Source organism: Phyllopteryx taeniolatus, chromosome 8 (genome assembly GCF_024500385.1).
Source record: "Phyllopteryx taeniolatus isolate TA_2022b chromosome 8, UOR_Ptae_1.2, whole genome shotgun sequence".
Taxonomy (NCBI): Eukaryota; Metazoa; Chordata; class Actinopteri; order Syngnathiformes; family Syngnathidae; genus Phyllopteryx; species Phyllopteryx taeniolatus.
In genome coordinates, this window is record NC_084509.1 from 31498973 (window position 1) to 31517586 (window position 18614).

The following is an 18614-nucleotide window of genomic DNA, read 5'->3' on the forward strand; positions in this document are numbered from 1 at the left end:
GGGCGCTCGTCAGTTTTGGGAGGCCAGCGGACCTGAGGTGAAGAAATCCTCGTCGTTAGGATTCCAGCCTGAGTGCGCACGCCTGCAGGCGTAAACAAAAATATTGGCTCGCTGCGGCAAAATGCAAGAAGAACTTTTCACCGTGAGGCACACGTACTTTGGGGTGGCAGTAGCGCCGATGGCGTCACTAGTAAACAAAAGCTTTCAGGCACTTGAGCAAGGAAGGAGGATTATAAAACAAGGGAACGAGCTTGAACGACGAGGTGTGAGATGGGAACGTTCACGTTAAATCATTACAATTTGAGAAACCCTACTTTGAAACAGAGACCCTATTTTGAAATCCTAACCCTGTTTTGAAACCGTACTTTGAAACCATAACCCCGTTTCCAAACCCTACTTTGACAAACCCTAACCCCGTTTTGAAACCCTATTTTGAAATACAACTTTGAAACCCCCACCCCATTTTGCAACCATAATTTGAAACTCTAACCCCGTTTAGGGACCCTACTTTGAAACCCTTACCGTGTTTAGAAACCTTACTTTGAAACCCTAACACTGTTTCGAAACCCTTCTTTGAAACCCTAAACCTGTTTTGAAACCCTACTTTGAAACCCTAACAGTTTTCAAACCCTGTTTTGAAAGCCTAACTCTAGGAAATATGACGATATTTTGGCTCAGCTATTTTTTTAGATACAATTTTAAAAATATTCACTTAAAAAAACATTCATTTCAAGTATTTGTGTGCTTCCTTCGGTTAATTTTGTCATTTTTAAGATGCGGATGTGGACAATTCCCAATGACACAAAACACAACACACACAAATATAAACACAAAATATTCCCTTTATTTTTTTCCCCTCGTTCTACCTTCATAAGACTACACAGGATGTAGCTCTAAGCGGTATCTACAGTTTGCATGTTTTTCATTTACAGCTCGCTGCTTGAGTCATATTTACACGCTTTCAGAAGAAAAAAAAGGGAGAAAAACACAGTGTTGGAAACTCAAACAAAACTTTAGCGGACGGGGGAACAAAATGGGAGGGGAAAAAAAAAAAAGTTGTCAGTGCAGCCGTCATTGAACATCAAAATGACACAACAAAATAACTCAAGACACAAAAAAGACTCACACGACTGTTTTGACGGGCGGACAGAGAGGCAGGCGTGCAGTCGAGTACCGAATCACATCGTGACACGTTCAATTGTCCTTGACGCCCAACCGAGTGTAAACAGAACCAGGAACACCTGCTGGTCCCGTGCGTGCGTTGCGTTCCGTGAAGGCAAAAGTGGACGCCTTAACTTGAGGTCGAAACGTTCCGCCTAATCAAATTCATCCAAGCGGGCCTTGATGGACTTTGCTCTCAATTCTCCCGGAACGGAAATTGTCCCGATTAATTCAGTGACGGCGTCTCATTACTTTTGTCCACGTAGCATCTCTTTCATCCTGCCCGCAATGCAAAAGCGGCACACATCGGAATACTGTCGCCGTTACTGGTGAACTACAACAACGGACGGTAAAAGGGACACGGGTTCACATTTGTTTGTAACGTTCACATCTGTTGTTGGTTTGTTTGTTATCACTATTGATGAACTGAAAAAAAACGGGAAGCGGTCTTGTGTGTTTGTTTGTAACGAGTGAAAATGAAAGAGGAGCACTTTTTCTTTGCTAAAAAAAAGTGCCATCAAATCCCTTAAATTAACTTTAAAAAAAATTTTTTTTTTTTTTTTTTTTTTTAGCACTTTTGATCATTCAGCAGTCCACACGGAAAACACTGACGAGCCTCCTCGCCCGCAAACACAACAGCTCGTTATCAATGCGCGACAAGTTTCAAGTAGTAAAAAAAAAAAAAAGAAAAAAAAGAAAAAGAAAAATGTGATTAAAAGAGAAGGAATCTCCTTGGCTGAGGAAAAGGCAGAATGGAGCAAGTTGGGGCATAACAATCTGAGCCGAAGAACGGCTCCCAGTGGCCCTCGGCTACGATGGGGCAAAGTCCGAAAAATGTCGTTTTGCCCCTCGATCGGCCGCACTTGGAGGGCGAAGACTGTTCGCGAATCTCGGAGAAAGGAGAAGGGCACTCTTCTAACTGTGCAATGCAATTCATGTATCATTCTTTCTTTCCATCTTCAGTTAGCAAACAAGAAAGGGACTTATTTTGTTGTTTGTCAATTTAGCACAAAAAACAACAACAACAAAAAGCCTTTTTTCAATATATTTCAATTTCAGGCTGAGATCAAAACTACAACATGGAAAAATGTGCCAAAGGACTGAATTTGATTTGATTATGAAAATGGTCGGTCGGGTTTACGTGACTCGAATGTTTGGCAAGTAAAGCGACGTTACCTTGTTCACCACGACACGTCAGATGATCCTTCAGAATCAGTAGTGCTGGTCGTTGTAAATTCAACCATATTAGCAACGGCACCGTTTCTTTCACCAGATTTCAAATTTCCCTTCGAGCGCCGACTAGCTGGCCGTCAATCACGTCAGCATTTTCCCGCCCTCTGATTGGTTGGTCAGAGCATGCCGAGTTCGACAAGCAAAACGCGTCTTTAGCTAGCCGCATTGCATGAATGCATCCATCCATCCATCCATCCATCCATCCGACTAAAAAAAATACTTAACTCTCCAAGTACCAACTTAACTAATTTCCTGCCAGCCTTCCCAGTTAACATGGATATTTGACTTCTAAAACCGTCAATGGCAGTGAATGTGATAATGTCCAACATTAAAGTACAGGAAAGTAGTAGGCCTAAGTGTTCATCAAATAACAAGAAAGAAAAACTATATTTATTATTGTTGTGAACATTAAATATAGACAAATTAAATAAAAAAAACTGAATTGATTCAATTACAAATGTTAAGTAAAAATTGTACTTCAAAAAAATGTGGCAAAAAATAGTTAAAGATGAAAGGCAAATTCAATATTCGACTTAAATGTGAAACAAAACTGAACTGTACTTCTAAAGATGTAGCGTACAGTGGACCCCCGCATACTCGCCGTACAGCACCCATGGATTCGCCTATTTGCAGATTTAGAATTTTTTTTCCATTCTTTTTTCTTGGGGCGGGGCGGTGATTCGCGCTCCAGCCTAGCCCACGCGATTAGCGTCAGTCCACTGTGTATGAAAAGTAAAAACTCTAATGTACTGGATTGAAAATGAAAGGTTAAACAGGCTATAAACAGGCGGAGCTACAAGCTTCATTTTTTAAATTGAAATTCATTTTCAATGTTCTAAATTGGATTTGTATTATCTTCAATGATTCTTTCACACACCACAAGAGGGAGCACGGGTACCACCATTGGAACTCGTACCACACTGCATCCATACATTTACTAAAGAACATTTTGTGTGAGTGTGTTGTGTTTCATATTTTGGTCATGTTATGAGATAAATATTGAAATATTGTGCGCTGTTATGTTATGCATTTTGTATCGTATTTGGTATTAGGAGATGGATTAAGTTGATGAAGTCTCCACAGACGGCCCGCCACTGCAGAAACACGACAAATTCAATCTCGAAAATCAAACTGAGTCCTGTGGCTGGTTTTTTTGTGTGTTGAAAATAGAAAGAAGGAATGACAACACAGATTCAGTGCAACCCGTCGTTTTTGTATTTTGTTGGTGAGATTTTCTATTCAAAACCAAGCTGCAACCACAGACTACCAAAATGGCGGCGAACCGAAGTGTCTTTGGCAAGAGGTCCACAGTCGTCCACGCGAGTCTGTCACGCCACGCGGCGCGTTCATGTCACCTGCGGCCCATTTCGCTCTGTCTCATGAAGTGGACGTTGTTGACGCTGTCGGCCAGCTCGGGGTACTGCTCGGCCGACACCACGTAGAAGCCGTCGTATCCCTGCACCTTCCCCGAGCCCAGCAGCTGCTGCTTTTCGCCCTCGGTCCAGGTGCGCGAACCCTCCTCGCCGTCGCGGAGTCTTTGGCGCTCACGGGCCCACGCCTGCGCCACCGCGCGCTGGCGCGCCGCCTCCAGCACGCGCGCCTTCTCCTCGTCCACGCTGCTACCGTAGCGCGTGTTGAGGCTCAGCGCGCCGTACTGCAGCCGGATGTCGGTGATGCGGCGGGTCCGGCCGTCGAGCACGGCGTTGACCTGGGACACGGTCACGTTGACGCCGTTCTCCAGCGTGCGCCGGCCCACCGCCATGCCGATGAGGCCCAGGTCGCCCTCCGCCGAGCCCAGCTTGACGAAGTGGTGAGTGTCCACGCCGGCCACGGTGTAGCGCAGCGCTTCCAGGTAGAAGGCGTCGTTCAGCACGGCCGCCGTGCGACGCCCGTCCTCGTTGGCCAGGCTGACGATGTCCGTGCTGATGCGACCGTCCCGGATGGCGAACTTGACGCCCTTCCCGAAGATCGACCCCACTGACGCGAACACCGTCTTGTCCTCGGTCTGGGCGCAACCGGCGCTCTTGGCGTGGTAGATCTGGCCGAAGCGCTCCAGCTTCACGAAGGCCTTGAGCTGCCTCTGAACTTCACACTGAACACCCAGCAGCGACTGCGGAGCAAACACGCACATGTTTGTGTCACGTGACTCGCAAAACAAAAGCGTACGCGACTTCTACTAGCAACGTAGTTCCTCTCCTCAAAAATCTCTCAGTCGAGATGTATCACCCCAGTATACGTCCTTGACACCAATGACTACTTTCCCATAAGCCTGGGCATCGGCACCAAAATAAGCAAATGCAGTAGAACCAGGGGTTTCGTGCGCCCTCGTTTTGGTACGATTCGTTGATTGACGATTTTTATCGGCGCAAATTTGTCCCGGTAGGCGAAGAGGAGAAAAAAAAACATAGGAAAACTAGAAATCATGAAAAACAAATGACGTGTGGCCGAACCCGTGAGTCTGAACATAGGCCATAGTCTTCTAGAAAGCAAAAAGTGATTTGTATTTATTTCACAGAGTTATTTTCGATTGTAAATTGTATTTTTATGACTGTTTCTAGGGGTCTGCAATTGGATTTACATTCTTCCTGAATGAGAACTATTACTTTGGTTTTTGTACAATTTGGGTCTAGTCAAACGTTTGTAACGGATTCATCATGAAAACCTGGGCTTCACTGTTGGTGACTTTTTCAGCAAATAGCTGAAGATAGGTTCCACATGACAAAAAACGTGCATGGGTGAATTTGTTAACAAAGGATTATGCCGTCAAGACACCTTGCCAAATTTCTGGTTTTCCTCATCTACTGCAGTCAGTCGCAATGGCAACTCGGGGGTTGCGGTCGGTCTCGGCAGCGGTCTGATGAGAGGACGAGTGGGCAAGCAGCGGTAACACGCCCGATCTACTCCGTCACTCCGTATTTGTTTACCGCAATATCAATGAGTCCGCGAGCAGACGGGCACATGCCCCATGGCGTGCCCCCGGAGCGTACCGTCGTCCGCACAGCACGGGGGTGCAAAGCCTGACCCAAAAATGTGAGCCTTGCACGGCACAGGACCTCATTTGTCCGGACCCTCGGCAGCCATTTTTCACGCTCGGCCGGCGAAGTCAAAGTAAACGAAACCAGAACCTTTTTCTTTTCTCATAGAATGAAATATACGGAATTATAGTCACATTGTTGGGCACAAGATGAGAGCAGTTTTCACTGCAATAATCATGACAGAGGCTTCTTTGTTTGTTTTTCCTTCTGTAATCGGCGCACGGCGAAAATGTGTCCAACGATCCCGAAATGAGACTTTTCACTGATGAAATACAGTAAGATGCAAAATTAAGTGTCTCGTGACTAGAAGCTCGGCAAAAATAACCATTTATATATATATATACACTGTAAGAGACCCCCGCAAAGATCGAGTTCTAACTGGAAATCTATTAAATTGGACTTTTAGGCATACAAAATATTATTTGGAACCAAAAAGCCACGTCCTGGCTTTTCAAAGTGTTGATTAAAAGATGACTTCTGAGGTGCTGAGAACAGACTCTCAATGCCCTTCAATTGGGGGAGCTAAGGGGGGAACTTTTTGTATTTATTCCGTCTAATCTACACAGACGACATATCTCCCCTGGAAATATTTGAAATGCAAATGTCTCTGGATTCAATAAGCCATTTCCTCTGTTGCCTTTGCCGCTTTGTAGATTGGCACCTTGGGTGAGGTTCACAGAACGAGCACGAGGAGAGAAACGGTGTCTGCAATCTTTTCCCTGCGTGGGAAATATGCACTATGAGCTATATTTCCTGCTATACACATTGAACTATTTGTACATCCTACTGTCCTCCACAATCTCCACTTTGCTGCAGCGCGACACCCAGTCTCAGTGTGAATATCTTTTCATTGAACTAATCGTGTCGAAATACTTTGGTCAATATCAGCTATGCTACAGCTTCGGTTTCCAGCCCCTCTTTTCAAAGGCCTCTGCGGACTGTGACTGGGCCGTCAGATCACCGTTCACTAATGGATGACAGCGAGTTTAGACGGCAGCCAGAGCGTCTGCCGACACCAATCTGACGGGCGGCGTTCGCTGCTCTCGCTGTAACTGAAGCCCGCGCGACAACGGTGGCCTCCTCAATAATTCAGGCCATCGGGGGAGGGGGCGGGGGAAGCGACTTGAAAGGCGCGGCAATCGGAGCGTGTCTGCTAATTCGCTGAGGCTTGGCTGAGGGTGTAAGACTTGTGAGATGAAATCAATGGCCGGTGGTGGAGGGAATGGAGAGTGAATTTCCCTAATGGCAGGACAATTACAAGGGCCGTTTAGCCTTAGCCCCGTTTCCCGAGATGAGGACAAGAGGCCGGGGCCTGGCTCACTGGGCTGTTGTTTGTGGGGCCCGCCCGATAGCCTCTGTTGCCTATAACCTCCTCCGGGATTGCGGCTACAGAGCACGTCTCCCTCGCTAACGATGTCAAGACGGGAGGTGGGGAAAGGTCTCACCTTGGTGCTGTCCCACTCCTGCGTCTTGATCTGCGTGCGGAGCAGTTCGTAGGACGGCTCCACGGTGTCCGTGTTTGGCTTGCGATAGCCGGGGATCACGTTGTAGAGCTGGAAGCCGAATGTCACCAGCCAGCTGTTCACATCTGCAGAGAGGCAACAAAGAACTGAATAAGTATTAGAGTTTGCGTGTTCTCCCTGTACTCGCGTGGATTTTCTACACGCTACTCTAAATTGTCCCTTGGTGTGACTGCTGTGCCCTGCGCAGGGATTGGCTGCTGATTGGCCCAGTTCAAAGCCGTTTGTAGGAATGTCCGGACGTGGAGAAACAGTCTCCGTGAAACGCAATTGACGGTTTTCTGTAAGTGATATTTTTTAGGCATGCGTTTTCCAGACCGATACCAGTACGAGTATTTACTCTTGAGTACTGAGCCGATCCCGAGTACCGATACCACTAGTACTTTTGATGCATCATTCACTTGATAAAGTAAATGAAAGCAATTCAAGTAAAGGTAAAGCAGTGTTTCCCAATAGGCACGTTTTACATTGGAAAAATGTCACGGCACCGCCAAACCAAAATACTGGAAAAAAATGATGATCTCGTCGCAATTGACTTAAAACTGAAATCTGGGCCCGGTGGATACACAGGAGAATTGTAGTGGAAGAGCATTTCATTGAGCTGTCTGTCACTACACATCGCTGGCATAGATAGTCTGAAGAAAGATACAATATTTGTAGCGAATGAAGAATTCTTTTCAGACCATTTAAGTTCACTATGGTCATTTCCTGATGATCGCTCACGGCACAGTGGTTGGGGATCACTGATCTGAACTAAGTATTCTTTCAGTCTTAATCCTTGGGGTAGCATGCCGTACAAACCTCGGAAAGCATTTTGAATTGTGAATAAAATGTATTACACGTCTCCTTTAAAATATGTCTTGCGAGCGCTCTTGATCATTTGTTTGTGAAAGCGCATAAGCTGCCATAAATCCACCAGACATCTGCACTGACTCACTCGGTAGGGGGGGGGGGGGGGGCCTTCGCCGACGGCAAACGGCGCCCCACCTACTTTGTTGCGTCCGTCGATAATTATATACCGTAAGATGGTGTCATTTGTGAGCAGCTGAGACTTGGGGAATATTCTGGATTCTAATGACATGCAGGAATCATCTGGGACTGGCGTGATAATGCGACTCCTCAAATAGCAGCCGGGCCAACTACCGCCTGGTTCGACGTGCGACCAGCATCTCCCCATAGTACAGTACACAATTATTGTTTTGTACTTATTTTTTGTGGCCTAAAAACACCCAGACCAGGAGAAAATTATTTTAAATAAATAAATAAAAGTTTGAAAGTTTGTCCAAACTTACCTCACTGGTGGATGGGAGGGTTGGTTTTGAGTTCCAACCGGGCAGTATTTATTTGGTCCCTTCAAGTTCCACTGTACGAAAGTCGATTTTCCACTGATCTGTTCTGGAATATTGATTTGCCTGACCACATTCTATTCTTACTCCATGCATTTGAAAAGTGCACTGTCTATTTACTACAGGACTTTTTTACTACAACTTCTTACTTTTTTCAACTTCCACCAATGATGACATGATGTAGAAAAGACATAAATAGAGAGCGGTAAAGTCAACTGCGGTTGAGACCTTGATTGACTGATTGTGATCTTTGAGACTTATAAGGCAGAAAAAACGGGGACAGCTCACCGAACCGAACCTTTAACCCTTGAAGCAACAGATGTTTGAACGCAAACAACGAGCAACACACGTGGACAGACAATGTAACAAAATACTCACAGGCATATATTCTTTATCCTCTACAAAGATCGACTAATGTCGATGCAGCTTTCTGAGTCCGTTTTGAAGCTCTTCTTCATGGGTCTTTATTGTTGTATCATACTGCTCCCATGCGGCCAAGGCGCATGCACCAGACGGAGCGGCACAATGTCCATTGAATTGAAGCAAAAAATGTGGCAAAAATCATTCCATTCTTTCCATTCTATGGAGGTATGCTGTTACTGTATGTTTTTATAAAGTACAAGACTACAAAGTGCCATTTTCTTATTAAAGGACACATTACAAAATCATTTTTGTAATGTGTCCTTTAATAAGAAAATGGCTGGAACGGATTAATGGCTTTTCCATTCATTGCAATGGGGAAATATGATTTGCGATATGAGCGTGGTCACGGAACGAATTCAACTCGTATCTCAAGGCAGCACTGTATTGCTCACCCACGGTCTCATTTCAGAGAATTGTTTGATGCACAAATGATTCATGGCGAATGACTTGTCTTGTGTCTCGTGCCAGCCTTTCTTTTGCTCTTGCAGGACCTGTCGGCAGTTCAGTCCAGATGATCCTGTCAGTTTTTTTTTCTCCGTGCCGAGTTGTCAAAATGGATAGTCTGTCTTATTGAGAGTAAAAACAGTTTGCTGTACTTTTTTACTTTATTACATTTCAGTCTCTACTTTTTTTTTTTCCCACTTCAAATACAGGAGTTGAATCAGTAATTCTACTTTTAGCATAGTGTATGTATCTCTACCTCGACTTAAATACAAGGTGTGAGTAGTTTTGACAGCACCTGACAAATGCTTTATTTTATTTATTATTATTATTATATATATTTTTTTTAACTTAAATAAGATTTCGTTTGAACGGACCTTGGTAATTTAATGAAACGGATGGAAACGCCAGTACCATCCATCACAGCTGAGGCGATCCCTCCGCAGCTGCGTAGCAACAAGTCTGCTTAGCATTCAAATGCCCTCCAGTCCGAAATGCCGGAGAAGCAAACCTTTACTTCACTCGGCATTTTCTAGAGGGGAACACAGATTCTTTCTTATTGACGATCAGCAACGGAGACATTCCTGAATAAACACGATGCACACGGAAATGATTTGTGAGTAAGATGCGGCTGAGGCAATTCCGTGTATTCGACTCGAGTGTCGTGTTGTTTCGCTTCAAGCAAGTAAACGCCGTGACGTGAACTTGGCGACTGTTTCAATAAATCCATTGTGCTGCCACTTCTCCTCTGTGTTGCTTTTCAGAGCGTTTGTCATCTCCTTGGCACAAAGAAAAAAGCAACGGGGCGAGCTCAGCGTTGTTCCCTTTGAGTACCCAAAAGGTAGAAAATAATCCCCTCTGAAGAGGAATGTTGTAAATGTTGTTACAGGCTCATACCCTGAACACAAATATAAACGCAACACTTGTTTTTGCTCCCATTTGTCGAAATCAAAGAAAAGGCTTATTTCTCTCAACTATCGAGAGATCGGTTTAAATGCGCGTTAGTGAGCGCTTCTCCTCTGCCGAGGTAACCCATCTTCCCCAATACAGTAAAACTGCGCATTTTAGAATGAGCTATTGTGGGCAGCCAAAGGCACACCTGTGCAATAAATGTTTTTCACTGCGTGAGTCAAATGGTGGTCACGCAAGATACCGACTGGTTTTCTGCCTCAATAAAACGGCAGATTTTCGAGCGGCCTCTAATCGCGGCCAGCCGGTGGCACACGATTATCGAGGCAAAGGAGAAGGAAGATCTCTGAGTTCGCCTCATGATAAATGGGAGCATCAACAAGTGTTACTGTTTCATTTATATTTTGGTTCAATGTAGATCGCGGTATAGTTCTGGTTTCAACTATTACTATAGGCAATTATGACATTTATTTCATTACTGTGTTTTTTTTGCTACTGGTGACAGGGCTAACAAAGGGCTAACTGCTGCCAGCTGTATGCAAGCCACTACAACGTCAATTTGAGTGTCCCCTTTAAAAGAACAATCAATACACACAGGAAGTGAGGAACACTCCAATGTCAAAATATGCGCATTCTCCTTCATTGTTTTGACACTTTTGCGCTAACGGTGGTTAACTTCGTTTTACACTTGACAAAGAACACTCAACAATTAGATCTGTTAGTTTTGTACATTTGACTATTAACAGTGGTTATATTTTTCACTCATTTATGAGCAATACGAATCCTGTACAGTTAATAAAGGCTTGGGCAATCTGAACGTGGGATGGATTATTTCGAGCTTCATCATTTCCTACAAAAAGCGGCGCCCCGAAGAAACAACCGGACCACACGTTTGGCGTGCGCCAGTTTGTCACAGCGACACAACCAAATTGAAACAAAGATGGCGCTTCACGCAGGCACACGTCTTGCTAGCGGGGAGCTGGAAAAGCCCGGAGCGGGATCTAACAGCTCCAAAGTGACATTTGTGCTGTTTAATGCGCTAATTAGCATCCTAGCCCGCCAATTGTCATCAGCACGGCGCATTTCCTCGGGCAAACAAGCCGCGACGTGGGGAAAGAAGTGTAAATGATAGATAGATAAGCAGGGAATATTCTGTGCGGCCTTTCGTTTCTCAGTGACCTCAGTGTTTGATCTATGACTTGTGATTCACGTCGTCAAAATAAGTCCTCTGCAGCTGATAACAACATTTCACGAGAATACATGAGAAGCCGGGAGTCGCTGTGGTCTCCAGAGCAGCTATTTGTATGTTAATGCAAATTGTGTGCTGTTCTGAGGCTCCCCCCGTCACCCTGAAGTGAGTGTCACTCGGTGCACTGCGAGCAACATCACTCTCACAAAGAGAGAGAGGGGGGGGGGGGGGGTATGTGGCTCTTTCTTCCCCCTTGACATGTGTAATTTTAGCGCCATAAAAAAATGTATATGCATTATTGATGGCTCTGGTGGGACTCACCTAACATCTGCCTGCATTGCTATTTATATTCAGCTACATACACCCACCCCGTGGACACGGGCCGTGACTGTTGGTGGAGGTTGCTCGCTCCTTATATTTATATTTATATGATCATATACGCGGCACGGTGGACGACCGGTTAGAGCGTCAGCCTCACAGTTCTGAGGTGCGGGGTTCAATCCCCGTCCCCGTCCCCGCCTGTGTGGAGTTTGCACGTTCTCCCCGTGCCTGCGTGGCTTTTCTCCGGGCACTCCGCTTTCCTCCCACATCGGTCGGTTCATTGAAAACTCTAAATTGCCCGTAGGTGTGACTGTGAGTGCGACCGATTGTTTGATTGGCTGGCGACCAGTTGAGGGCGTACCCCGCCTCCTGCCCGATGACAGCCGGGATAGGCTCCGGCACGCCCGCGACCCGCGCGAGGAGAAGCGGCTCAGAAAATGGATGGATGATCACATCATTTGGCACGGTGGGCGACTGGTCAGCGCATCTGCCTCACAGTTCTGGGGACCGGGGTTCAAATCCCGGCCCCGCCTGTACGCCGTTTGCATTTCTCCGGGCACTCCGGTTTCCCAAAAACATGGGTGTATCTAAATTGCCCGTAGGCGTGAATGTGAGCGCAAATGGTTGTTTGTTTCGATGTGCCCTGCGATTGGCTGGCGGGCGGTTCAGGGTGTATGTACCCCGCCTCCCGCCCGAAGATAGCTGGGATAGGCTCCGGCAGCCCACGACCCTAATGAGGATAAGCGGTACGGAAAATGGATGGATGATCACATAAATGATCCTTTTCAGCGTTAGGGGTTTGAAATGTGGCCTCGGCAATTTGGTATATAGGGATGTTTTACTTTTCTGAAGCATCGTACACACATAACAACATTTGAGCTGAGTTGTGCCGAGCCAGGGATGCCGTGATTGTGATGTGAAAGGGAACAACAGCCAAGCAGAAAGCGACTTGAAGCCGGTGCTGTCGTCGGACACAAATGGAGGAGCGACCGGTTGTGTTGACTGTTTGTATAAAACACGAATTACAAGTCATTCACCGTGATGGAAATGTCTTCTTTGTGTTTATGGCATTCTGGACGCACCCTGTGGCACAGCTCGGTCTTAGAACTACGGGTATTACAAATGATGCATCTTAGTTCGTCTATCTATGTCAGCAATGTATATTGACAGGCAGAACTAGGAAATGTTCTTCCACTCGTTGGCAGATGGCACAATCAAACTGTGGTATCTACCTGTTGCCGTTCATCCAACAGAATAATAGCGTTGTGTCCAACTCAACAGACCCAGATCTCATATTGTGAGTAAATTGACATGAGATCATCATTATTTCAGTCTTTGTACAGTGAACTTCAGCCCCATTGTGGTGCTCAGCCACTATGTTGAACGAGGGATGGGGGGGGGGGCACTTTGTTTAGTCGGGCAGTTGATTTGCAGAGGCGGAAAAAGTATTTCGGTGCCATCTTGTGGCATCGAAGCTATTAAACATTTGTGGTGTTTTGTGACATTTTCACACATTTCCCAATCTATACCTTGGCTGAGTAAAAGTTGCGAAACACTCTTCTGCAACGACGTGACTCACCCGTCATGTAGCACTTGATCTCCTCATTGTTGCTGAGCGGGTTGTTGTTTTTGAACATGTACAAGTTGAAGGGGACAACGTGGCCGCCGTTGAGACGTTTCCAGACGTCGTGGTCGGGCGTGGTCCAGCGCCCGGCGAGGACGTCGTAGTCCCTGCGGCCCATGTGCACCAGCCTGCTGAGGGGCTCGTACAGGCCGCCCTGGTAGCCGACGATGACCTGGAAGCCGGGGTCGGTGTCCAGGTAGACCTCGCCGAACGCCGTGTGGAGCACTTGCTTGATCATGTGCCCCGAGCCGCTGAACACGGCCAGAGGCGTGCCGATGTTGTCGCAGGCCACGTAAAACTCGTCGCCGCTGCTCAGTTCCATGGCGAACAGGTGTCCCTGCAGGTCGTAGTACAGCGACGTGATTTCGGAGCTCGTGTGGTTGTACATGTGGGTGACCCGGGTGGGGCTGGATAGATCTGCATAGAAAAACTGCAGGTGGTGGCCCACGCTGCTCCGGCTGGACACCCTCCGGCCCAGGCCGTCGTAGCGGTAGCGGATATTCCACCCACTCGCTTTGTTGTACACCTTTACCAAAAGCCCGGCCGAGTTATAGTCGAAGTAGTCGTTGCCTCGCTGTCGGAGGAAGCCGTCCTCGTCCATCCTGTACTGGACATCCCCCAAGCGAGTTATGCGGTCCCGGACATCATAGCGTAACGGCGTTAAGCGAGCACTGTTGCCGGGGCTGAGGAGGTGCAGGTTGCCATTGAGGTCGTAGCTGTAGCGCCACAAGGGCTTGTCGTTGATGGAGACCACCTGGAGCTGGCCGTCTGAGTCGTACTCGTACGTGTAGCGCGTGGTGTTGGCGTAGGGGCCCACTTTCAGCTCCTTGGCAACCACGCGGCCCATGTTGTCGTACTGCACCATCATCCAGTACATAAGGGAGCGGAAGATTTCGTACTGCACCTCTTTCACGCGACCGTACGCGTCAAAGTGTTTGGTGTGCGTCATGACCGCCGTGGTGATGATCTGATTAATGTCATAGTAGATGACGCCGAACTTTCCAAACTGCTCTGCCTTGCCTGACACGTCGTCGTAGCGGTACAGGTCGATGGGCAGCGGCGTCTCGTTGATGACCGCCTGCATGCTCGTGACACGGAAGCTGTTATCGTAGACGTAGTCAAATCTGGCGTTGACCATGCCCTCTTCGCTGAATCGAAAAATCTGACGGTCAATCAGCGGACCGATCTGGCGGTAGCGGATGGTGCAGGTAAAGCCCTCGCTTTGCAGGTTGACGGTCTTGAGCATGCCGGCCACCTCGTCGTAGGAGAAGCCGACGCGGGTGGTGTCGTACAGAATCTCGAGCAGCTTGGACAGCTTGCCGTACTTGTAGATGATGCGTCGGCCCGTGCCCAGGTAGGTGGTCTGCAATAGCCGGCCCTCCTCGCTGTAATCCTGCAGTACTGAGGCGTTACCCTCGGGAGGCCGGTATGTGTTTCTGTAGTAGCCGACCGAGAGCGCCGTCTCCAGGGTCTGACGCGCCACGTTGGGCATGGTCACTGACGAGAGTCTGTCATTCTTGTCGAATTCAAAGATGTACTGTCTCTGGCTGTAGAGCAGCAGCACCATGGACTGCAAGACAACACATTTCAGTTTGGATAAACGATCAGGACATTACGACATACTTTCCAGCAAAATGCGGCGGAAAACCTCGGTTCAAGAAAGACATTTTTTTGCCATTAAAATAAACGGAAACAGAATGAATCCGTTCAACCCGCAGAACCAAGTATCTGAGTTTTCGCTACCAAATCACTGCGCAACCTCTCAAACTGCCTTTACTGCCGCTTTGTTCTTAAGAATAGTACAAGATCATAAACACAAATACGATTCTCATATTCGGCTATTGTTTCCATGAGGCTTTCTAATAGCATTATCACTTCAACTTTTCAGTTTCTGTCAGTTTTCAGGAGACAAACTGAGTGCTAATTTACAGCAAAAAACAACAAAATATGTGACCCGGTGAACGAACGTCTTTTGCGCCGTGATGCTGTGACTGTTGGTGAACTAAAGCCAAATTTGTCTTTGATCTTGTTCGTAATACAAAATGTTCGTGAACGGAGGTTGGACTGTATTCAAGATTGTAAAATGTTTCTTAAGCGCCTGGTAATTAATTATCCATGTCAGTCCCATCTTGGCCCTCTATGTGTGATATTCGAATCCTGGCATTCAAATGCTTTCAGCGGAAGCCGGAAAAGCGACTGGCTCCTATTAGCACGCCCCGCGTCTGGGCTGCGAAGAATCGCAGCTTCTCACATTTGCCCCAAACCATCCAAAAATAAAAAGTGACATTAGCATTTGCCAGTCCTACGAACTATTCAGAGGTGAACTTGTTGTGTCAGACTCTGGGGTCCAAAAATTAAAAAAAAGAATGTCTGCGGTGCACCGACAGGGTTTAATTAATTATAAGTTCTGCTGATATTTATGCTGTAGCCTAATAATGCAGCTTGGAATGAATTCAACTTTGAAGCTCTAATAAATACCAAATGACATCTTCTTTATCCACGGCAACACCAATTCTTACCTTCTCCAGGTACGTGTAGCTCCACGATTTACCATCCGCAAATATCTTGGAGGTGATTTTGCCTTTGTGGTCGTACTCCATTCGTACCGACATAGTGCCTCTCTGGATGCCAGCCACGTAACCGCCGGCCGAGTAGGTTACGTTGACCCCATTCAGGCGGCTGCTCGGGGCCCACAGAGTCGGCCGCCCGGCGTGGTCGTAGTGGATCCGCAGCGTAAATTTTCTGTGGTCGTCGTAGACCTTTTCGGTCCTGGTAATTCGATCGAAGTCCAGGGACAACAAGTTCCTGTTGTGAACCTACGGGGGAAGAAAGGTAGGTGGTCAGATGAGATGGGCTGGGTCCATTTTAAGAAGCACAGACGACTGGTCAAGAGATTTTCTGATGAGCTGCAGGAGCCACTGCAGTGATTACATTTTTTAAATGACTTCACTTCTTTGTTTGTGTGAGACAAAAACCCTGCAAAATGTGAGTGGGAGCATTCCAAATCATGCAGAGCCCGTTCGGGCCGCAATGATCATTAAATCCATTCTGACTGCATGCGGGCAAACAAGTGCCAGGTGCTGATTACTCTCATTTTGGATCTTCAGTAAACTGCCACAAAGCTGGACAAAGTAGCTTTAGGCTTTAGTGGGATTTGGAAAGACAGAATGTAATCCTTAAGGTCATGGAGTCAAAAGGCATCTTTCAAGGAGAGATGACAGCCAAAAAGGCCAAGATTCAGTCATGTTTGTAAGGCTGTTTTCACAGCAGTAGTTAGCTGTTTCTGAAACTTGTTTAAGCGTGGTACACACAAACTGAATTGGGACGAATTTGAGTGTTCTACCCCCGTCAAAAAAAAAAAAGGCTATCCTGAGCAATTATCCTGTGATGTATGGTGTGGAAGGAGCGATTTCTCCTCCTCAATCCCCTCTGGGCCAACGATCAGAAATGTTAAACGTGTTCATTATTTATGATGGTAAATCCTTACGTGTGGTGACCACCCAATTGGGCCAATCCAGGGATTTCTGAGGTGAAACCTTCAGAAACGGTGCCGCCTCTCACAGGCCAGTACCTTTGCGGCGTGCCGTGTTGGTCATCTGGAGTACGCCACACGAGGGGCTGAACCGATTAGTCGACTTTACCACTCTGCATTTAAAGCTCCAAGTCGACTAATAGACTGAGCGACTAAAAAATGAATCACGTGTTTTTGACATCTCGTCTTCCACTCTTCCAATTTACAGATCACTAACGACTCGCCTGTCTGCTGCCGTCGTGGGGGACTGCAACGCGCTGTTATGACCAAGAATGCACAGGCAACACCTGTGTCATAACGAGATGTTTTGGACTTTACGACGCTGTGTCGTAACACTTGTGTCGCAGTACGACATACGGCCGTACTATGCTACAAGTGTGTGGAAACATGTTTACCAAAAGTTAGATTGGTGGCAGGGTTATCCTAAAAAGGTGAAAAACACAGAAAAGTTCCCATTTTAAACCTGGCTACAATGTTCCGTCTTCCAGCACGCTATGCTATGGAACACAAGATGATACCAGCCGGTAAAACATTGGCACAGCTCCCATTGATTACGAAAAACTACATTCAGTTTCATGGTGAGTTACATTTTTAATCATTTGTTTTCATTTGTTTCCACATTGGTCCATCGAAATACGTCTTGAAATGTGAAACCGGTCTGTGGCGCACGAAAGGTTGGGGACCGCTGTACAGTGCGGAAAATAATATCAAGGATGTCATCGATTTATCCACTTTGACTCGACCTTCATCACAATAAAGTTAGCTTCGAAAAGATCTTGAGTTGTTCAACACGCTACCGTCATACCAACTGGTCCAGTAGTTTGACAACGGACGGTAGTCTGATGACTGTGTTGAACTGCACCCAGGCAAGGAACACAAACTCGACTTGCACTAAAACCCATCTTGAGGGTGCTCGCGTGGAGGATCTTAAACGTGGCAGCCCGAGCCTGAAAGCAGATGCAAGTGAAGTGAAATGTGTCTTAAGGAGTCGGTCAAAGCAAATCTCCACGGAGGCTATCACTTCAAACGCTTGCGTATCGCCAAGGAGGCGGAGGAGGTTTTCTGGCTTGAATTAAACGCTGCTTTGATTCAAATGCACACGTTTGCTTCAGGTGTGCACTTAAAAAAACATCAACGAGGCTTTCGGCCTCTTTCGAGGAAGGCGCCCAAGATCAGGGCGCAACGGTTAGAGGGATTTGGGGAGGGGGCGTGGGGGTCGGTTGTCTTTTCAATCTCCCGCTGACAAAAGCACGGTAAGGTCTCTCATCTGTGAAGGGACAATTAGACCGGAGGCAATTACTGTCACTGATACCTAATTGAGAAGGTTACTTACTTTATGCTGAGAAAGCAACACACTCATGAGGTCGGACACTTTTTTCGCCTTCAAATTAGATTCGCTTCAAAGGAAAAAAAAATGCAATTTCGTTTACGATACACAAACGTGAAGTGACAAAATGCTATGACATAAGTGCAACCGCGGCGGCACACTGGTCGACCGGTTAGAGCGTCTGCCTCACAGTTCTGAGGACCGGGGTTCAATCCCCGCCCCCGCCTGTGTGGAGTTTGCTTGTTCTCCCCGTGCCTGCGTGGCTTTTCTCCGTCCGGGCACTCCGTTTTCCTCCCACATCCCAAAAATGCGTGGCAACTCTAAATTGCCCGTAGGTGTGGATGTGAGTGCGAATGGTTGGTTGTTTGTTTGTATGTATGTGCCCCGCGATTGGCTGGCAACCAGTTCAGGGCGTACCCCGCCTCCTGCCCGATGACAGCTGGGATGGGCTCCGGCACGCCCGCGACCCGCGTGAGGAAAATGGATGGATAAGTACAACCAACCAGTTTGAAAAATCATTCTTCACTTTTCTTGTACCGCAGCACAATAACAA

The 18614-nt window shown here is 46.9% G+C and overlaps 1 protein-coding gene across 12 annotated transcripts in view; it reads right to left on the minus strand.

The window, feature by feature from the left end:
- Window positions 1-824: 824 nt before the first annotated feature.
- The window catches only part of tenm4 (teneurin transmembrane protein 4), a 180509-nt gene continuing 162719 nt past the window's right edge, over window positions 825-18614 (minus strand). For all 12 annotated transcript variants that reach the window (XM_061781959.1, XM_061781960.1, XM_061781954.1 and 9 more), the window contains 4 exons: window positions 15722-16018; window positions 13158-14772; window positions 6875-7017; window positions 825-4504 (listed from right to left, as the gene is read on the minus strand). In XM_061781959.1, coding sequence (XP_061637943.1) covers window positions 3746-4504; window positions 6875-7017; window positions 13158-14772; window positions 15722-16018 — 2814 coding nt within the window. In that variant the 3' untranslated portion in view covers window positions 825-3745. The remainder of the gene's footprint in view (window positions 4505-6874; window positions 7018-13157; window positions 14773-15721; window positions 16019-18614) is intronic.